This window comes from Rhamphochromis longiceps, linkage group LG12 (genome assembly GCF_057381845.1).
Source record: "Rhamphochromis longiceps isolate RC_006_pf linkage group LG12, R_longiceps_female_GT1.1, whole genome shotgun sequence".
Taxonomy (NCBI): Eukaryota; Metazoa; Chordata; class Actinopteri; order Cichliformes; family Cichlidae; genus Rhamphochromis; species Rhamphochromis longiceps.
In genome coordinates, this window is record NC_140568.1 from 29,113,780 (window position 1) to 29,136,450 (window position 22,671).

At 38.7% G+C, this 22,671-nt stretch overlaps 1 protein-coding gene across 2 annotated transcripts in view; it reads left to right on the forward strand.

Annotated features, from left to right (window-relative positions):
- unc5ca (unc-5 netrin receptor Ca) overlaps positions 1 to 22,671 on the forward strand; it is a 187,328-nt gene that overhangs the window by 130,400 nt on the left and 34,257 nt on the right. For both annotated transcript variants that reach the window (XM_085425666.1, XM_085425667.1), the window contains exon 5: positions 21,121 to 21,301. In XM_085425666.1, coding sequence (XP_085281792.1) covers positions 21,121 to 21,301 — 181 coding nt within the window. The remainder of the gene's footprint in view (positions 1 to 21,120; positions 21,302 to 22,671) is intronic.

Genomic DNA, 22,671 nt, shown 5'->3' on the forward strand with positions numbered 1-22,671 from the left:
ATCATCTAATGATGTATGGATTCTTACACGTGAATGGACAAATGGAAGAAGATACACATAGACATACATAATATGCTTTATCTGTTATGCTCCTTAACTGAATGTATAGCACAATAAGTCTATATAGGTCTACAAGTCTTTTATAATCATTTTGTATTTTATTTTTTAAAAAATGTCACAACTGAATACACATCCACACTCACAGAAAAGAGAATATATACATCCAGTGTAAGCTGTGATTCGGAGCCTTGGGAGGCTGCTCATCCAGTGATAAGCTGTGTCAGTAAATGCAGGCGTTAGTCAGATCCCACTCCAAAGGCAGCAGACTGTGCAGAACTGAGGAAAAATGTGACTTTTCCATTGCTAAACCTCAGCATCGCTTATCAGACTCCCTCTGTGCTATTCTGTTGACTACTCTCTGCTTTTATGCAGTTTTAAAATTAGTTTATCTCTGGCTTGTTTTCTCAGTTCATTTCCATTTGGTTCCAATCGCTGGTTCTAACTAGACCTTGAGATGCTAATATACAGCATTTTCTTCACAAAATATACTGCAAACAAATTGTTTTGGTTTTTTTTTTAAAACATTCTTTCAGCTTTTCTTCCTTTTCCTGCATTTGAGTTCATTTCGGCGCGCACGGACTGTCGCCAGATTGTGACTGGAACTGTTTTATAAAAATACGAAACCACAATGTTTATCTTGGCTTTTTTCGCACAACGTTTAGACTTGTGCTCTTTCAGCTCTCAGAGTGACTGTACTGTAACTATAAGCATTTACAGTATATTTGTCCGTCATCTGGGCCATTTACGGAAACTATCAATCAACATTCAAATAGTCAAGCTTCTCATTAGGTACAGCAACTCTATATTTTGCTTTTGACAACTTAACCTGCATCTTTTTCTCCCCCCTTAGTGAGTACAGGAAGTATGCGGGCCAGCAATGTAGTTATAGCTCCATGTGGTCTGAGGTTTGAGTCTTTTTGAATCTGGGACTTGTATGTATGGTACCAAAGGTTGAGGAGAGGACATAATGAAGGCTTTTGTGTAGATCCCTCCACATATCTCAGAATAGGAAAACCACCTCTCTTATTTCTTTACCTCTCCAAACGCTTTAGCTAACAGTAAACTCATTTAAAAAACAACAACAATTGACTATTTTCGATTCATTTACTCTATTTCTTAGAAAATCTCTAAGATTTTCCCATCTCTGGTTTCTCATCTCTGTTATTTTGCTATTATGCCTTGCTGTTTTGTCAGTGTCTGCCACTTTTGTTATTCTGTCTGAATTTCTGTTTTTGTCTCTTTAATGCTTCCAACAGCTTTTGTTGACTCTCTTGTACTCTCTTTTCACTTTGTCTCTCTCTGTCACTATCACAGTCTCTCAGTCTTCCTCATGCACCCTGTCTTTCTTGACATAGTTCGAGACAAAGCTGTGGATTGATGGTAGCATGACAGTCTAGAGTGTACTGCATTGTCAGACAGCTACCCATGCTGCCCTCGGCAATCCTTGACAGTGTTGTCATGGATGAATGAACACACAGTTTTGACACGGGGTGCAACGGTGTCAAGTAACAAAACTCTCTTCTGTTCTGTCAAGTTTTATAAGTTGTTAGACCTTGTAAGTTTTCAAGACCACAGAAAACTTTTACACTTGTAAAGTTGCTCACATGAATCCATAACATCTACAAAAGGGTTCTAGTCATTGCCATAAATATTTAATGAACATGAAATCATTTAGGACCTAAAAATACTTCTCAGTCTTGCTGCTTGGAAAAGTTGTCAGATAATTTTATGTACTTAACTACAAGAGCAATTGGGATGGTAAATTCCTCAGTTGGGACTTAAGCTGGAAAACACTTAATAAGCCACGGCTTTAAATAATTGCTACCAATTAATTGCTTTTTACTTGCATAACTATTCAGTTAAGTAGTCTTGTGAGTTACTAAAGGGGGTCATTGTCAGTGCACTTCATATGTTTTCCTTTTTTTTATGTATTATAAATTCATCTTCTCATGAAATAGCAATTATCATTAGATGATGACTGTGTAATCATTATAAGAAAATATCATTTGCAAAGATTCATGATCTGAAGCTGCCTGATTGTCTAAAACTGCAGTGACCCTTTAATACTATTTGTATGTTTAATGGTGTTAAATCGAATATAAATACATTTTTTCTCAACTTTATTAACATGACACTTCTCACACATTAACTAATCAAACACTATGCCAAGATGCTTGTGGCATAATCCATGGTTTCCTGGTGTCAGAAGAAGGTGCCAGATTACTGCCCTTAGAGAAAGAGTGCTTCTATGCTTCTTCAGGATCCCATAAAGAAAAAAACTGTAGCCCATAACAACATCTGCTCCTTGTTTTTAGATTAAAATCACTGCTTCATTTTGAATGGCAGCTTTTGGAAAAATGTACCTTCAAAGACGGAGTATTGACAAACCTTATTATTCTTCTAAAATGTTCTTTTCAATGGCTAGACTCACTTGTTTTCATAGGAACAATATTATATCCATCTGTTCTTATAACTTTGGCAAACGTGCATGGAATGAGTCATGACTTTGCTAAGTCAATTATGTGTTCATGTATTATCAATTAAAAGGTAACATTCTAGTGGCTGTTTGTAGAAAAAAATATTGTCAAGCCTTTTAGAAAGCCAACATTAGTCATTGCAAACTGAGAGAAATGATGATAAATCTCTGGCATTGAAGTCAAATACATTCATTACCTCTATTAAACTGTGTATGTATGAAATCTGTATGTAATTAAAAACGGTTATTGTATTTAATATCGAATTTTTTCCAGACAAAGGCAGCCAGGCAAATACGCCATTTTCCTACTCTACGCATCCATCAACAAAATCCAACACAAATAACGGAAAGGCCTCTAATTGCTCAGCTGACCAGGCTAATAAAACAAAGCTGATTTTGTTACTTGGTGGTTTTAATAACACTGGAGAGCTGGAGAGTCAATTAAAAAGGATTAGCATGCCCCCAATCAGCTCAGAGCCTCTTCATGCTTTAATGATTATAGAGTGTCATCAGTACTCCTACACTGCACAGTGAATCAGCTTTGACATCCGCATACAAACACTTTGCTGTAAAAGTTTGAAAAGTGTTAGCTTCCCACTTGTAACATGTACTGCCCATGTACACATCCACACACATTTCTTTTTTATATATCTACACAGACTCCCTTTGTTAGGTACCTGCTTTCGGTATGCGCAACTATTAAAAGCCAAACGATACAATGGTAAGAGTTAAAAAAAACCTCGGTTTTCCTAATTAAATACATCTTCAGCTTTTAGTTTGTCACTTTTAAACACTACCTTAACCATGCAGCCATCCACCTTCTAAGACTATGAACTGCTCACTCGCCTGAGTATAAAAGAGCTTGAGGAGTTAACTTCTGAGTCAGACACTACAGGTGTACACTAAAGTGCATAAATAAGTTTGGAATGTACATTTCCCCTAGTATTTATGTCATCTATATTTCTTTCTCCATGTCTCTCCCTCTCTGCATCTTGCTTCCTTTCACCTTCCTTTGCATTCCCCACTCTTTCGTCTTCTGTTGTTCCCATTAGTGATGCTGAAGTACTTAGTAAAGGGGGGGGAGAAGCAAAATACATCACTGTCCAGAGATATAAAGCAGTAGAGACACAGCTACAGAGAGCTTCGACACTTTTGCTGCACTGACCCATAACCATGCACGGGGCTGTTCTATAATTTAGCAACCTGTCAATCAGTTGAGCAGTGACTCACAGCAACCAGAATAGTCGGTTAGATGCTACACTGCCTTTAAAGACTTGAGAAACCTCTGTAATCTCACCTAATGCAACTGCTCTTCTGTGAAACGTTTGTTGTGGTAAACAAAATGTATCTATTTTTTTCCATTTTATCAACGTATGCGTGCGACTATCTGTTTTTCTATTTAAATAATTGTTTGAAATATGAATGAGAATCCATCAATCTGTGAGGAACACCCAGCTGTTTAAATAAATAAATGAAGGCGTCGACCATGCGACTGCGGTCAAGCAGTCAGGCAGTTGTGTTCTTGCATATTATGACAGCTTGAATCTGTGTCACCATATTTCATATAGCTGCTATAAAAGTGTGTGCTGCAGAGTCGCTCTAGAATTATATTTCCTTGTGGCATTCTGGTTTTGCAGATGAGACAGGAACAAAAAGTACAGCATCTGGTATTGAAACGCAGGAGAGAACGACTCTAATCTTTTTTAATTTCCTAACTCTCAGTTCCTCTATGGCAAGTTAAATTGTTACCTTTTGAACTTTAGATTTTTGGAGGTTTTGATTCTGATTCCAGCTGTTACTAGGTCAGCATCTGTTTGGGGAAATGTTCCCTTGACTGTGTCTGAGCTGTTGAGTAGATTTGGATGTTTTTCGTCTTGCCTCTTCGTCTAATGATTTGAGCCCAGGGTCTCATTTCAGCTTTCCATCCCCTAACACTCTCACCCAAAACTGTCATCTCTGAATTTCCGCCTTGCCTTCAACTGCTATTACTGCTATCACAGGTCCCATACATTTTCTTTTCCTAAGAGGTCTTGGAGTAGTTTTCTCCTGATTCGGCTGTGTAATATTTTTGAATTCTTTTTTCTTTTGTTTGTTTCAATTGCAGCTACTAGATATAGTACTTTTTCCACTAATGGCCTACCTGTGTTTGCAAAATTCAAAGTTCAAGCTTTGCACACTCACATTCCTGGTGGATATATATATATTTTTGGCTTCCAAAATAGTTGTAATGTTACAAATTCTATGTTCTTATGTGCTTCTCCTTCATTTTTGAAGTGCACTTTCAAGTCAAGTCAAGTCAAGTCAAGTTTATTTATAGAGCACATTTAAAAACAACCAAGGCTGACCAAAGTGCTGTACAGTAAATACAGATAAAAATACAATAGAACACAATTTCATAAAAACACCTTGCTGATCAAATAAAAAATAAATAAACAAATAAATTAAACCTTTCTAAAAGCCAATGAAAAGAGGTGAGTTTTAAGAGCAGTTTTAAAAGTTTCTAGGCTTTTGGAGAATCTGACGTGAGGAGGTAAACTGTTCCACAGTCTGGGTGCAGCCACAGCAAACGCCCTCTCTCCCTTTGTCTTTAATTTATACCTGGGAACATCTAAAAGCATCAGATCGGCTGACCTCAAAGATCTCCTGGGGCGATAAGTACTAAGGAGTTCTGACAGGTAAGAAGGTGCAGTGCCATTTAAAACCTTAAAAGCCAGCAGTAAGATTTTAAAATCAATCCTAAAAGCAACTGGGAGCCAGTGGAGAGAGCAGAGAACCGGAGTGATGTGGTCTCTTTTTTTTGAACCGGTCAACAGGCGAGCGGCAGCGTTCTGCACCAGTTGAAGGCGATGTAGACAGGAACGATCTAGGCCAGCATAGAGGGAATTACAGTAGTCCAGCCGTGAAGTAATAAAAGCATGGACCACTCTTTCTAGATCGTTCCTGCAAAGGTAAGACTTGAGTCACTGACCTTCTCTTCTGCTTCCTTCACTTTTTGCACATCTTTTTCCCATTTATTCGCCAACCACCTGGACCGAGTCTCAAAAGAGCAACCCATCCATCAATCCTCCATTGTGGTAGTCTATCCACTGTATGTAATGTCTGTTTCTTCTTTTGCTTAGAGAGATAGGTTAGGAAAGCTAGCGCTGAGAGGAATTACTGGTGGATTTTATACACTCATGCACATTTAAATACCTTTGTTTTTCTTTTTTTTTTTTGTTGTCAGTTTTTGATTTAAGGAGAAATATGCTTTTGCTTTTACCCTTTTTCTCTTTGCCTCGTCTCTTCCCATGCATTCCTCTCATGATTTTTATTTCTCTTATGTTCTCCAAATTGTTGGGCCTAATGGATTACCACTGTATATCTTCACCAACTGGTCCTCCACTCCCTTTTCTACTCATTTACCACCCAGTCTCTTTCTTCTCCCCCTCATCTTTCTTTCCCTAATTGTGGCCAGACCATATAAAATTCTAAATCACACTGTCCCTCTCGTAGCCTCCCTTACCTCCTCATCACCTTTTTGTTTTTTCTTTTCATTCCATTCTCCTCCACGGGCGCCCTTTCTTCCTTCCTCTCTCGCTGCCTCTCCCTATTTGTTGACAGTGCCGGTTTAGCTTTAATGGATCACCCATAGGTATCTCCTCTTAGCCTGCTTTCCCCATTTCCTCCTCCTCCACCAGCATAATCACGGCCTCCCCTAACTCTCTATCTTTTCCTCCCTCACCGTTGCCGTGGAAATACCTTTTCTTTATCCGGCCCTCTCTTGAGATTGTTCCCCATCCATCTTTTCCTCCCTCTGTCTCTCTCCACACTTGAATGTTGACATGAGAGGGTGAGTCTAATAGATCACTGTGAAGCATCTGCACCTGTGTTAAATCTCAGCGGTAACACATAATGTGTGTGCAGGTGTGCGTGTGTGCATGTGTGCATGTGTGCGCTCTGGAGAAGCCGATGCAAGCTTTTTGTTCAGCACATCTGTGACCTCCTTTAGTGCTGAGCAACTTCCTTTTTTGCCTCTCCTACATATCACCTGCTTCTACCTGCTTCCCCCTATTGTCCTGTTCTTTCTGCCACTCATAAGGTTACGTGTCTGAATGTGAACAGATTAGTTGCATTACTTCAGTTTTGAGGGATAACGCAGTAGTAAAAAGCACATGTATTAAATATTGCTAATAGACAAATAATTGTGAATTTATTCAAAGTACAATAATTAGAGAAATACTGGTAACATGCAAAATTCTGATGTATGATTTGCACGTCAAGCATCGTTTACTGAGTGTGTACCATTTTGCACAAGAGCATTAGTTCATAGAGCGGCCTCTGTAGGCCTGTCCCAGTCACACTGGGTGTCCGCCTGTGTCCCAATTCTGTCTGTGAGGGACACCTTGGAGAGTACTCAGCTATTCCTCACACTAATGCACATGGAGTTATTTTTTTCCTCTCCTATATGTACTTTTCCTCAAAGCCCAAGTCCATGTATTTTCTAGTCTTAGAGCTCTTTTAAAAATGTAAACCAAGTTGTCTCTTTTTATGTACAATGCTTTGTAGAATTCTCAGACTGTGTATGATGTGATCACAAAATGATTGATGTGTGACTTTGACTAAAAAACAAAAAACAGGTTTAAATTTGGCTACAACCACTTTTGTCATAATCACCTTATGCAAACACCTCTCCCAGCACTCCTTTCATTGTTGTTAGTCTTTGTCACAGCAGCGACTGTTCAACTAGAAAAAACAAAGTATAAAAACAAAATCATGGTAGATGTGTTTAAATGCAGTTGCATATTTTTGCTGGACTGATGTTAAAAAACAAACATTTTTTACACGTTGACTATTAAAACAATTGATCAAAACACTGTAGAAATCTATCATATCAAGTCTTTGCAGTAACCTTAAGGGTAAACCTGTGTAAACTGCCTTATTCATATATATATATATACCCCTAATTAATGTGTCTTTTGCTTACAGCATAGTAGAAAAATTACCAGGAGATAGAAATGTGTTCCTGTTTAATTTTTTTAACAGATTAAACAGAAACACAAAAACAAACAACAAAATAAACACAAATAATTTAAAACTGAATTTTATCAAAGGTGTCTTTCAGATCATCATGTGTGATGATCGCTGATGGCGACCCAGTTATGTCACTTTGGTTAATTGGGTCTTTGTGTCACTTGCCTGCATCTTCTTAATTAAGCTGTCAGAGCCTCTGAAATTCCATGTTGGCATGCATGTATACAGTACACGCCCACACACACACAGAGACACACACAAACATTTCACTTGCTTGCATGCCATGTAGCAATATAGTGACCTAATATTAACCTGCGCAATCTGGCCATTCCTGGCATGTATTGCACTGGTTTGTGACTGTAGTTAATTCCCCACAGAAGAACTGGACAGCAGGATTTTCCTAATCACCTCCCAAGTGTAGTTGGGATGTAGACACAATTACCAGGACACGTGGCCAATTATAACAATAACATGAAATAGGGCAGATATTCTGTAGGCGACAGATTGTAATATAATCAACATAATTCAGTGACAGTCACTGTCACTACAACATTTCTGGTATTGTGTTTGGCATCTTTATCTAGCACATTGTCTTTGACTGTTGGTGGGTTTGGTTATGTCTGCTTACTACACTTTTTTTCTCAAAAACAAAGTCTATATTTAAAAAACAAAACCTTAAAATTCATGTTTATTGGCATGTGTTGGTCATATATACATAGTATTATAGATTTGGCATGTCATTTTTATACTGTTAAAAAGAAAAAGGTTTAAATTATTAGAAAACCATTGCATTCATTTTTATTTTCATTGGAAACAGAATTTGTTTCCTTTTTTTTCATAAGTATTTGGCTTAAAGTATCATATAAGATCTTTAGTTAATATTTGAAACCAAGATTAGCTTGTATGTTGAATTCTGAATGAATGAATGAACAGACCAACCAAGTGTGCTTTGTATCGACTGGAGACAAAACTGAAGACAGAGATGGTCCAGCAGAGTGCCCTTTTCAACAGCGTATTACAAACAATTGTTATATTTAAAGCTACAATTGTTATATTTAAAGCTACATTCGTGTGTCCAATTACTTTTGGATATCTGAAAGTAGGTAATGTGTATAAAAATGGTTAGCGGCATAATTACAAAAAGCAGTCATTCTTCAGATACTTAAGGACTTAACTGCAGTGGAGATGGGAGCGAGGTCAGTTTGTCCAGACTTTTTATTGGCACCAAAATGTGGCCATTTGTATTTGTTAGAAAGTTACAAATTATCAGATAAAGCAAAGCCAATAAATTAAACAACAGAAGGAAAATGAACACACTCAGACACACACACTGTCTGCTCTGTGCAAATTTGCTTAACCTTGATTGTCCAAATCAATGGCTACTACTTTTACACTTAAGTGGTAAAGTTAGAACGCTTAGATATATAACAGGTCGATTGCAAAGACTACTTAGATGTTCAGGAAGGAAAAAACAGTTTAATGTGAAAGCTTTCAAATGGAGAGCATAAAGCAAATGCATAGACTGAGTACTATATATATATATATGCAAACATATATGTTTGCACAAATGCCTGGTGTACCATTATCAAACAATTTGTAGTGTTACTGTAAGCAGTGATCTCCAAATCAATTTGCAGATGTTCACATGCTGAATGATGGCCATGGATAGCAGCTTCAGCTATTGTCTACCTATGAGCACAGTGAGTGAACGCAAACTCCCAGGTGCATCATGGTAGTTTCATTTAATCCATTTAGACAGTGATTTCACTTGAAGTGCCATCTTTATTTGATTCTAAAGAAAACATTCCAGGACAAATTATTTTAGTCTTTTTTCCACTCCATGACTGTTACGCTTTTGTAATTGTTTGAAACAACAAAGTCTTTTTCTTCATCTTAACACAATGAGTTAATTGTTTTGTCTAATATCAAAACACACACCCACACACACACACACACTTAGACTCACACTCACAGACAGTCTTCACCATATTCAAGCGCGCTGTTGGATTAAATTTCTATTAGCTTTCCTCGATTGAGTTTGAAGATTGTTGATTAGCCAGTAATAGCCTTTGTTACTGCACTAATGAATAGCTTGATTACTATTCTACTAAGCTACACATCAGGACCCAGGTTGGCGCTTGTGTAGGTGTGTGTGGCATCTGCTGGTATTATCGTCTGATAAACACACACAGACAGTTATAGCCAATTGTCTGGGTTTGTGTCAAGAAAGCTTATGGCAGCAGGAGAGAAAGATAGATGGTCTGCTTTGCCAGCACACATCTCTCATTGTCTCTCTCTCTGCTGTATCCCTCACTTCATCTGTGTCTTTGCCTCTCAATATGTGTCGTCACACCTGCTCTTTTTTTCTCCTTCCTACTGTCACTCTGTTGTCTTATTCTTCATTCCTGCTTCCCTTCCCTCCACCTCTGTCTTCCCTGACCCTCTTTCATTTGCACTCTTTTTCTTTCTTTCCTTCGTTCTTAGATGTCCTCCTTTCCTCTCTTGTTTATTTCCACTGATTAGAGCGACTGGGCTCTTGAGGACTAAGTTGGCGTGCGTGTGGCTTTGTTAAATGTCTGTGAGAGCATATGGGCATATGTGAGTGTTTGATAATGGAAACAGGCATGGTAATTACAGAGATGGCTCTATAGATGCCAAACAGAGCCAGTAATAATGAGTGTGGCACATCTGGTTGTAATGTGTCAGTGTGTCTATCTGAGTGTGTGTACTGGCTGGGGGTTGAGTGGGAAAGGGCAGTCAGACAGCTGCTTCACCAAAGATACAAATAAGCATTTTTTGCGACAGGCATACCTTTCAAATGTCACCAAGGCATCGCGCAGACATGCCTTGATGACATTTGAAAGAGAGAGAGAGAGTGATTAAAGGTCATACAAGTTCCTTATAAAAGCAGCAAGTACTCAGCATCTATAGGAACTGGGTATGTTAGTGTACTTTCAGATTCCAGCCTTGGACACGAAGTCATACCAGTATTTATGTCACATCAAATCCTATTCTGAAATTACACATACCACATACAATACAAAACTTAACATAGCTTCTGGCTCTGTAAAGTGTAGCGAATGCGTACCTTAAACTTGCATTCTTGTTAAAGGTCATCGGAGGGGCATAGCTGTGGTTGCCAAAAATATTTTAAAAGTCTTGTACAAGCTAATTGGAAAACGGCCCTTGCTCTACCTTTATAAGTGCATTGTTGCCTAGTTTATGGTCTCTTTCACGATGTTGGGGCATATATTTTGATTGTTCCGAATGTCAGTTCAGTTCGATTTGATTTATTTATAAAGCATCAAATCACAACAATAGTCACCTCAAGGCAATTTATATTGTAAGGTAAAGTCTTCACAATAATGGAGAGGAAACCCCAACAATCAGATGGCCCTTATGGGCAAGCACTTGGCGACAGTAGAAAGGAAAAACTCCCTTTTAACAGGAAAGAACCTCCAGCAGAACCAGGGTCATGGAGGGGCGACCATGTGCTATGAACCACTGGGAGGGAGTGGAGGGAGACGGGACAAAAGACACACCGTGGACAAATTTAATAATGTCTAATGATTAAATGCAGCGTGATGTATAAACACATAGTGAGCTGGAAAAATAAATGAGTGAAGAAGAAATACTCATTGCATCATGGGAAGCCCCCCAGCACTCTAGGCCTATTGTAGAATATCTAAAGGAGGATTCAGCTGATCCAGACTATCTAGAAAGTAGAAGCCAAACTGGGAGCTTTGTCCACAGAAGATTGGCCTGACAGCTGAAGGCTCTGCCTCCCATTTTACTTTTAAGTACTCAAATAAACCAGCAGTCTAAGAGTGAAGTGCTCTGTTGGGGTGATGTAGTACTATGAGGTCTTTAAGATTAGATGGAGCCTAATTATTTAAAGCCTTTTATGTGAGTAAAAAGATTATAAATTCAATTCTGGATTTAACAGGGAGCCAGTCAAGAGAAGCAAGTATGGGAGAAATCTGCTGTCTCTTTGTAGTCCCTGTCAGTACTCTCGCTGCAGCATTTTTGGATCAACTTAAGGCTTTTCAGGGAGTTTTTAGAACAAACTGGTAATAATGAATTACAGTAGTCCAGCCTAGAAGTAATAAATGCATAAACTATTTTTTCATCATCACTCCGAGACGTGATGTTCCTAATTTTAGAGATATTGTGCCAAAGTATTATCCGTGATATGCTCTTTAGCTAATGACTTGAGATTGTCAGGAACGTGCAGTTTCACTTTCATACGGATATGTTAATACATGGTAATGCAAATGCACAGCAAAGACACTGTGGATAATGTCTACAGAAACCAAGAAATAAAGCTATTTCAGGCCATTCACCAATAGACTGTTTTTGGCAGCATTTTTTTTCACTTACAAATATCACTTACCTTTAGTAGAAAATAAATCATCCCTTGTGTTTTTGATTAAGTACAAACTGGAGGCACTTGGTTAATATCAAAATCATCTGACCATAACTAAAATTATCATCTTTCCTAGACTAAAGTAATTTAGTCCACACATAGTATACAGTTTCCAAATCACATACATCTGTGTCCTGCACTTAAATAGACAAAACCAAAGCACAACATATGATATCAAATGTTCTCACTTGGAATAATCCTGCCTGGAATCCACTGTGAATATCGTTGCTGTGTGGGAAGAAACTGGAACAACTGAAGGAAACTCTTGCAGATGCGGGGAGAACATGTAAGCTTGAGGTGACAGGGCTAAACTCTGAAGAGCAATCTTCATGAATGTCTCTTTACTGTCTCTTTCCACTGACACCCAACACCCCAGTGGAAATGAAGCCTCCTGGAACAGGTGTAGTGTGGGTTTGGATTGTTAAAACATGGAAATCGAATGCATATTTAGTTCCCACCCACACATAGGTAGGGTAATCACTATTAGAGCTCTTTAACCCACTCACATAAGGACCCAGATAATATAAGTAATCAAGGGGATAATCCTCAGCGATGAACATACATATTAACACTTCGGCATTTCACAGACACATCCAAACACACACACACACACGGGCTCACACATGCATGGCGTACAGCTTGATTTCCGTGATTTGACTGCAGAATCAGGTTGTAATTTAACTAGCCAATTTTGTATTCTGTCATACTCTCATTGTGCTTATTGTGCATAGATGTGTTTTTGGCTGCTCCTATTTTGAAAAATTAATGTTGTGAGTCAGTGGCAGATTCTACCCATAGACCTTGTATCACTAAGCTGTTATCAGCTCCCTTATGAGACTCTTTGTAGTGGCTCTACAAAGCATGTCATATTTTAGCATTTGCCATAGATACTCTTTGTTTTGTTATCTTACTTCTTGCTCTGTGGTCTGCCATTTATTTTGCTTTTGCAAGATTTATACTGTTTCTTTTTGTGACACAATATGACTATGATGTTCCTGCTTTGCTTTTCAAAACATGCTGCACTACAGTGTAACAAAAGGCAATATATATCTCTCTCCCTTTATGCCTTGGCCTACTTTTATCTTTCATAGCATACAGGCACGTCTTTGTTCCACTGCCAAAGAAAGATGCATATCTTAATAGATTGTCATTAAATGCAATGCATTTACCTTTTCTCCTGTTTTGATTTGTTTTTAAGTTAGAAAACAGCTGAAAGTATTTGCATATTTAGATATGCTCACTCCCCAGTACAGCAATATCTATCACCACAAGTGGGTGCGTTAGTGAGAGCCAGGGAAATGCAAACCTGCTTTTATCTGGTAGTCTTGCTCACAGTGTATACCTGTAGCCAAACCAATGTCAGTCTTTAGCTCCAAACGGCAAGAAAACAGGAACAAAGTGAGTGTGTAATTGTTCAGACAAAGCCTTTATCCTTTCAACGAAGAAGCCCTTTTGATTTCTTTGTCTAAAGAAAAAAGAATGGACTCTTGCTGAACTTTTTTTTCTTTTAATCCTGTTACAGTTGAAACGGAGGGCATTGTTACAGCTTGTGTTTGCAAGCGTATCAAACGGTGCCTTCTGACACACTCAGGTTGTGTTTGTGATCACACTCAGAAACACTGGAAATATTTTCACACTTGCATGTATAATCACACATTTCATGTTTATGCTGATAAAAAAAACTTGTGTAAAAAAAGCCAAAATGTAACTCACAGGTAACTTTGCAGCTGGGCTTATTACATATGTATTTTGTAGGAGTTTCACTTTATGACCATAAAAATATGGGACAAAACCACTTAAAAGAACCAGAGAAAAGTGATTTTACTAAGCTTTGCAGCAAACACTTTATTGAACTGAATTTAAAAAAAAAAAGAAAAATCTTATTTTGCGCCTGAAATGGTTATAATAGCTGTCACTAGGCAGGTTCATTTATTTGGAATAAGAAGGGGAGAGTTTTATCAGTGTGAGTGCATACTTGGTGTGACTGGTTTTCTCAAAGCTGTAAACAAGGTGCCAAAACATTGGTTGTATCCTGTTAGTCTTACTGGTGCTCAGTAATACTGTTTTTTGTTTTGTTATTTTTTGGGGGGTTTTTTGAGGGCAAAATCTAGATGAACTCCAGCTGGAGCTTCGGGGAGAGAAGAATCTCAATATAAAACACATTCAAGGATGCATATTTTTTGTCCCTTTTTACAGTGGGCTGATTGATTTGCTAGTTTTTAGTCACACTTCTACACAGAAAGGTGCCTCAAGGGTTGTTTGAACCTTTTCTCTGCAGTGACCACACAGACCACTTTAATTTCCTTCTCTAGTGTCGGACCAGTAACATCATACTGAAATGTTTGTCAAAATGCAGCTATTGCTATGACTGAGTGTCTAAAGTGTTGCATGAGTGCATGAATCTTACAATGTTGACTTGCATATCTCCAGCCTCACACTGTACATCGCAGTAACATTAACGCATGGGCATGCGAGCTTAGAGCTAAATAATGTTTTTGTATTCTTCTACACATCAGTATTGATCCCACAGATTTATAGACACACCATCCAGCAGAATTCCTAACAGAAGACTTTGTCTATAAATAAAATAAATGTATCAATTCTCATTTATTTAAATTGCCATGCTCTTAAAGCCTGCACTGTAACATTTTTGTTAGTAGATTACTCGCTCTCTCACCTTGTCTGCTCTTTCAAATTGGTATATGTATATGTTAGGGGTGCAACGATACACAAAATTCACGGTTCGGTTCGGTTCGATACTTTGGTGTCACGGTTCGATATTTTTTCGATACAAAATAAAATGTTCATGCCTTTTTAATTTGTCATTTATTAAAATTATAAATATATATTTTAACTCAAAAGTACAGTTTTTAAATTTAACCCTAACCCTAACCCTTGTGCGCGTTTTTTATTTTGACAGCGAATGCGCACCTGCGGACCACTTATGTGCAGCCCTGGTTATTTAGCTCATCATATTGCAGCCACAGAAATTATTTTGGCCATGAAACCATAAAGCTGCACTTTCTTTTTGCCTTATAGTCTGATTTGTCATAACTTTTCCGTTTTGCAGTAAGCTTTTCTTTGGCTGTCACTTCTTCACCCTGACCTGTTTTATTTGGCTCAGCAGAACTAAAATATATATACTGCTGCTTTTACACACGCACTCACATAAGCTCAGCGATTCTCTGCGCGATCAACCTCTCACATGTTTAAGCTTGCTGCGGGAGATTTCACTTGTCATGTTTGCGTAGTAAGCTAACGATTAATAAGACAATGTCAGAGGAATTGGTGCGCAAATTATCATCACTCACCAATCAGTGCTGTCGCTCTCTATACACAGTTCACGCGATTGCAAAGTGAAAACAAAAAAACAAGCGCAAATTCAAACGCGATTTCAATATGTCACATATTGACAGTGGCTCACCGATGCCAATGACATAATTACCCAGCTACATTTCCGAAAGAATGCAAAAGCATTGACATATATTTTTCCTTCCTACAATAGCCGGACGGGCAGGGCAGAGATAAATTTTGGTAGCCCGACTGGAAAAATCGCTAGCCCCAGGACATCGGGCTAGCGATTTTGCGAGCCCTGTATCTGATTGAGGAATCACTCATCTTTGGAAAAGAGAGTTTATTACAGAGAAATGGCTCTTTCCAAAATAAAAGCTATACTATCCGCTTCTTCTGGGCTATATTCTCAGCAGCATATTAAACATATCAGGTCCCCATAAGGAGAATCCTGTGCTAACGGCTGTCTAAATGACTCGGCTAAAGTTTGTAGCATGCATGCTTGTTGTTTTTGTCTTTGCACTAGGATGATGTCGGCATAAATGTGCAGTCATATTCGTTGTGTTCCCACTAGTGCTTTCAGGTTAACCTCGTTAAAATGACCTTAACCCCACAACACGGCAAATCTCCGTTAACGAGCTACCCCTGATAGCCCCGTGCATGGGGCTAGACGGCCAACACGTTAACGAGCTAACTGCGCTAACACACTAGCTCCCACCCATGTAATTGAGCATTGCGTGGCACATCCAACATACTGTTTTACTTTAGTCCATGACGCGCTTACCTTCAGGGTCATACGTCACATGAAAACCAAAATAATTCCAAATGCCAGATCTGAATGAGGGTGGGAGAGGTTCAATTTGCCATGTTGCAAGGAGAGCTTAACTTCTGTCTCGCTAGCTTGCCCTGCGCTCTTCCTTCTGACTATGCTGTCTGTGTTGAGTGCTCAGTGGATCTGCGCTCGACAGTGCAGCCTAGGCGGAGTAGTCGAACGCAGATTCACTGAGCACTCCACACAGACAGCATCGTCAGAAGAAAAGTTGATAAAATAAATTACAAATGTTGTATTGTTCGATACATATGCGTACCGAACCGAAAGCACTGTATCGAACGGTTCAATATCGATACGAATATCGTTGCACCCCTAGTATATGTATATGTAAGCTAATTTGCACTCTTCTTGGCAGAATGCTGGTCATCACTGGAACAAACTATCTGCGTCTTTGTTTATAAATCAGTGCGCTGTGCACTCCCATCAGCGCTTTTTTGTGATCTCATCACACCAATCTGCCTCATTTAGTGAATTTGGCCATAATAGTTGGGATTAGGTAAGTAGCATTCATGGTTAGAGTAGGAAATAATCAATGTAAGTCAATACAATGCCCTCTTATGTGACAGAAACACCACTTTGTGTGCATGTGCACGCATGCGATTGTGTGGGAGAGAGATGAGGGTCTTTAAAGTTTTGCTCGATTGGATGTGTGCGCGGGGGAGCGGGGGGGCTGGGGGGGACGAGATAAGAAGAGAAGGCTTGAGTGAAAATTGGGGAAAAAGAAAGTTTAAAAATGAGGTGTCAATTCTAGTGTTTCATCTGGGCAAGATAAAAGAACAAAGAGAAATCAGTTTAATGTTAACTTTGACGCTCGGAACCTTTGATTCACTCACAATAATTACACTGAGACAGGTAAGCGTGCATAAACAAATACTTGCACAGGCCTTGAGATTTTGCTAATCTATTTAAACACTTCGGCGTACACTATTCAGTTCAATTCATAAAATTGAGATATTAACTCAGTCTTGCAGCCACATACATTATAGAACACTTTGTGCACAAATGTAGCTGTGCTCACAGTATGAGGTCAGGAACCAAAGAGCTGCATTTACTTCTCTGCACATTAGCATAATGAACATCCGTTAAGAGATTTTGTTGAACACTAGACAGCCCTGCTAAAATATGATTACAATGTTGTGCAACAACAGATGTCAGATTATAAAACATGATAAAATAAAAAAAAATATGACCGAGGAAAAACACAATTTTTTTTTTCCCCCTAACTACTTGTGGTGTCGTTGCTAAAATATTCATGACATTTAAAACATTGTCAGGTACTTAACAACAGTGGCTGTGCAAGGAGGGCTAAAAATGTATTTAAAATGTGAGAGAAATTAGCAGGCAGTTTTGACATCCTGTTTTATACTGGCTTAACAACACAAGAATGATTAAATGCCACAAACGCGTCTAGGTTGTCCATCCATGTATAAAAAAATTGCTTGGTCTTTCAGACCATCCAAAGAAAAATTAACATTAGACATGAATTCTGCCAGGCATCAGTTCATGCCCTAAGGATGAAGCCCACTTGGGTCATGCAGCAAGACAGTGATCCTAAACACACCAGCAAGTCCACCTCTGAACAACTCAAAAACTCTCCAGTCTGACCAAATTAAAGCAATTCCTGCACAGAGAAGGAGTAAAAGACTATCAGCTATCACAAAGACTTAATTGCAGTTGTTGTTGCCATTACTTTTTCACGCATGACTAGGAAGGTTTGAACAGCATTTTGCATTTACTCGGCGTTTCCTCATCTGATATTAAAGTTTGCTTTTTGATTGAAAACTTTTAATTAATACCAATATGGAAAAACTAAGAATCGGGAAAGGAACAAATACGTTTTCTCAGAACTATATCCATATATTTGAATTGTTCTACCACTCTTCTTCCAGTAACTTAAGCTCCACATTCAGTTAACCTGGGCGACCTTCTATTTGTAACTTGTTAGTTCTGGAGTTCTGTGCATGATGAGTAAAAACAAGAAAACCTTATTGTTAATAGTACGTGTTTTCTGGCATTGCACCGTTTGCCTTAAAGCTGAGGAGATGTTAGCATTTTTATTAAGCATCTATATTTGTTATCCTCTGATATACTCTGTATACATCTCCCTGTCCATAGATGCAGAGTGCTCGCTTACTCAGTGCAAAGTTTAATGGAACACAATCACCAAAAACCTCTGCAGGTCTAGCTGTCACTGTACTGTTGCCTTAAATGTTTTATTTCATTATGAATTTCCTCTACTTGTATTTTATATAAATATAACTTAATGTAAAAGAAAAGGTCACTATAAACAGCATTCAGCATTCCACTGCTTTTTTTCTGTCTATATTTAATTTGTCCATTTCTCTTGTTTTACCGGCTGCACTGAAATTGTAGCAAGCTAGAGTGAGAGAGCCTGTTTGTACGGGTTGTGAGCTTTAGTGTTACAATGCACTGAAAGCCACCGTGGACTTTGACGACGCCTGAAGACTGACGCGTGTTAGACTGATGTGTGCTCTGTTGGCTTCAGACAAAGAGACCACATGTGGTGGCTATTCTACCACTGCCACTGCATCATTAGCCACAGCTGGTGTAAGACTGTGTGCATGTGTGTGAATTGCAAAGGGTGGCTGATTGGATCAAACCAACCTCAAGGGAGAATGTGTATTTGTTATTTTAACTCTCGCCCCCACGTCACCTGTCTCTCTTGGTTTACCCACACGCATTCACATGCTTCCGCTCCTATTCTGTTTCTTTTCTATAAAGTGTGTGCATGTTAGATTAACATGAATGCAAGAGGAAAAAAGAAAAATTAAATTAAAAAAAAACATTCCATTGGATCATCTGGGAAATTTCAGCGTAGCAGTAAATTATAAGTATTACATGAGCATCCAAAGCACCACGAGAGACTATTTTTGTAATACAGTGAACAAGAGACTAGTTTTACCAAAAACAGTGTTACATTTGTTTGCTTAATGCCATATTTTATTCATTTTAAGCGTCCACGCTGTCTAATGGCATGTGTTGGTGATGGCTAATTTGTTGATCCAGGTTTTCAAACTCATTTCCACACACAACCCAGTATGATCTCAAGTGGGCCAGACCAGCAAAATCACTGCATAATATCCTACAAAAAGAAATGCTTCCCTTTCTTTTACTGTGCAGAAAACATTGATGAACAGCTTGACATGTCTTGAGAAAATAAATGTCTTTCAGACAATTTATTTTTCCCCACGTTTAATAAATCTGTCATTATAAAGAAACGCTGCTGTCTTAACTTAAAAAAACACATTAGTGGGACTTTTGGCACCGCTGTCTTACTTCAGTGTGGTATGGCAGGGCACGGGCAATTTCTTTGTCAGGAAAAAACTGACACTGATTCAAAACTGTGGCTCAGATGAAATTACCACTGTCACAGCACGCTCCATTCATAATGGCATTACAACAGAATTTTTCCTAGTGCAGGATACAAAGAAAATATAAATATATAAAAGAATTCGTGTTTGGACCATTTACTGGAATAGTTCTGCATATTATACACATGTATGTATATGTATATACATGTTCTACAGTAGATCATAACTATTTAACTTAACTATTTCATGATTTGGTTTGTATTGCATTACATTAAGTCTATTGAATAATTTGCATTTCTTGTGGCAATGCTTCAAAATAAGTCATAGTCAAATCATTGCTTCCTGTGACCACAGCACTTCTTATATCATAAATAAAAAGAGATCCAAATAGTCTGTTTTATGCTGCAAATGTAATTTCTATTGGTTTTTTCCTTTGCGCAGAAAAGAACACATTGTTTTATACCTTTACAGTATGAGGATAAGCTTATCGTCTGACTGTAAATAAATGTTTTTGTTCCTTTGGCTTAGTCTTTTTCTCTGTATAACCTTTATGTTGTAATGGAAGCTGAAAGGTCACACAGCATCTCACTTAAGATTGAGAATTCACAGCTACATTGCACCCCATGACCAAAGAGTACTACTGAATCTGATTCAGAACTGGGTGGAAAAACTGAGAATAACAGTGGAGAGTGAGTAAACGGCAAACTGAAGAATAACAATGAATTTCCTCTTTTCTGCATCTGAGATATCCATTTCCTAATGAGAAGGGAGGAGGAAATTAAACAACATGAATTAAACAACACAGCTTGGACATTTATGTGCCTGCCATAAAGCTTGGACAGGCTGAATTTATGAGGGTTTGGTCCAGTAAATACAGCACTCGGGAAATCTGATTAGGCTCATAAATAGAATAGTTTCCCGCTGTCCTACCCTTCACCCAAAGTACCTTTCGAAAGCATATGTTTGGGCATTTTCCTTTCCTTTACAGCCACCCAAGGGTTCCTTGTTGTCAAGGGCCCACTGTAAGTGAGGGTCATTCAGATTTCAAGTGTTTAATTCCTGTGACTTGGTGCGTGAGCAGCTTCCTGGTATTTCATTATGCACAATCAGTCTTATTATTGTTTCCTGCCTCATAAAACACATTAATTTGCTTGTAAATTTGTAATCTGTAATCTCAAGGATTTATTCATGAGAGCGGTTTGGGTTACTTACAGTACAAGATGAAGCATGAGAGATCATAAGACAGATTAGGGAGCCGCTAACGGGCGTCCTGTCCTTCAGCTGCTTATTTATTTATTTATTTCCTTTGACTATTGAATATGGCATGTTCTCAAAGCTTTTCCTCATTGAACCATCAAAAAAGATGACAGCAGCACGCTTTCTAAGTCCTACATCACTCCTAAAAGTTTCTAAAAACAAGATTAAACCCAAGAAAGCTTTAATATTTGTATTCTTATTTTATCCTCTGGATCAGTTATGAAAAGAAGATTTGAACCTAATATTATAATTTCCTCTACAGGGAGTATGTGTTGCAAAAAAGGCGTCGCTATAACTTACTAGATATCTTGTCAAATTTAAATTGTTTCACTTCATGGCAGTAATAAACTAGTCCTCTGTAAAACGTCTCTTTGCCTATCATTGGTGTAGAAAAGACATTGTCCTCACCTCCATTTACCCTCTGAATGTCCCCTAGGTGGAGTGGTTAAAGAATGAAGAGGTAATCGACCCGGCGGAGGACAGAAACTTCTATATCACTATTGACCACAACCTGATCATCAAGCAGGCGCGTCTCTCTGACACAGCCAACTACACGTGTGTGGCCAAGAATATAGTGGCCAAAAGACGAAGCACTACAGCCACCGTTATTGTTTATGGTAAGTTTGTCGGTATGTCTTTCTGTGTGTGTAGGTGTGTGTGTGTGTGTGTGTGTGTGGCTACAAAAGCTGTAACAATAGGATTTGGCTTATACATATTTTTAATGTGTGCTCTAAACTTTTTCATTTCTGATGTTAGAAATATAATGATATGACACCTTTTTTAATGCTTTCTTCAGTTATATCGAGTCTCTGATCAGCGAAGCCAGCCCCCATCTGCCATGTGAAATTAGCTCTACTGCCGTGCCAACACTTCCTCTTCGCGATTGTCTTGATATTCTCACCTCACCCTTGACCTCACCCAATTAAAGCCCTCCAATCCTGCCTTTAGTTCTAAATTAGAACATGTGGGCTTTCCACATGTTCCCACTTTCTGCCAAGATTCCCAGCTCTGCATAGATAAAGCAGCATATGGCATAATAATAGCTGTGAAAATCAACAACAAAAAACATCTTTAAATAGCTCGCTAAACTTCTGGTTCTCTTCTAGTGTTGCTTTGTCTAGAAGCTGAGAGGAAAGAGTTTGTTTGGTGGAGGCCCATGCCTCATACAACTTAATTTTTCTCCCCCTCTCCCCCCCCCCCCCCCCCCCCCCCCACACTCTCTCTCTCTCTCTCGCTCTCTCACACACACACACACACACACACGCAGTGTCTCTCTCAAAATATAACACTGACTCCATTCACCAGCAGGACTGTTTCAATCAAAATAACTGAGCGTGTGTGCCTGTTCGATACAGACAGCAAGAGATGGAGTGGTTTGACACTGATGTATCCTTACAAAAATAGATTGTTCAATCTGTGGTTCAATCTTCTCGGCTCCACTAGGGCCTGGCTGACACTGCTGACAAGGTGAAACAGTAGTGGAAAAAACACAGGAGGGGGGAAAAAATGAAGCAACTATAGAAAGAAGGGCGAGAGGTAAGGTGAGGTAGGGGAGAACATTCTAACTTTATAGCTGATTTCTCTCCTGCTGCCTGTCTAGTCTGCTCTTATCTTTGTCTGCACTGTCCTGCCACATTTTCTCTTGAAACACAGAAACAATAATGCTAAACAACAAAGAAACAGCTAGGTCTAATTACAGGAGGATGCAGATGCATTTTACAGCAGCACAAATGAAAGACATGAGGCAAAAAGAAAGAGACAAAGGAGGTGAAGAGTTTCAAAGAAACCATGGAAAACAAACCGCAGGATTCATCCAGCAGCAGTTCACCTCTCTCTCTCTCTCCCCTACACCGGGTTAAGCAATTTCCGAGCCCCATGATAACTGGTCATTTAACATGTGTTTAGCCAGCTATACAGCTTAATGTGTTTGCATATCAGTCTGTGCCCTTCAGTGGGAATATTTCTGAATGTAAGCACAGCAGTGGAA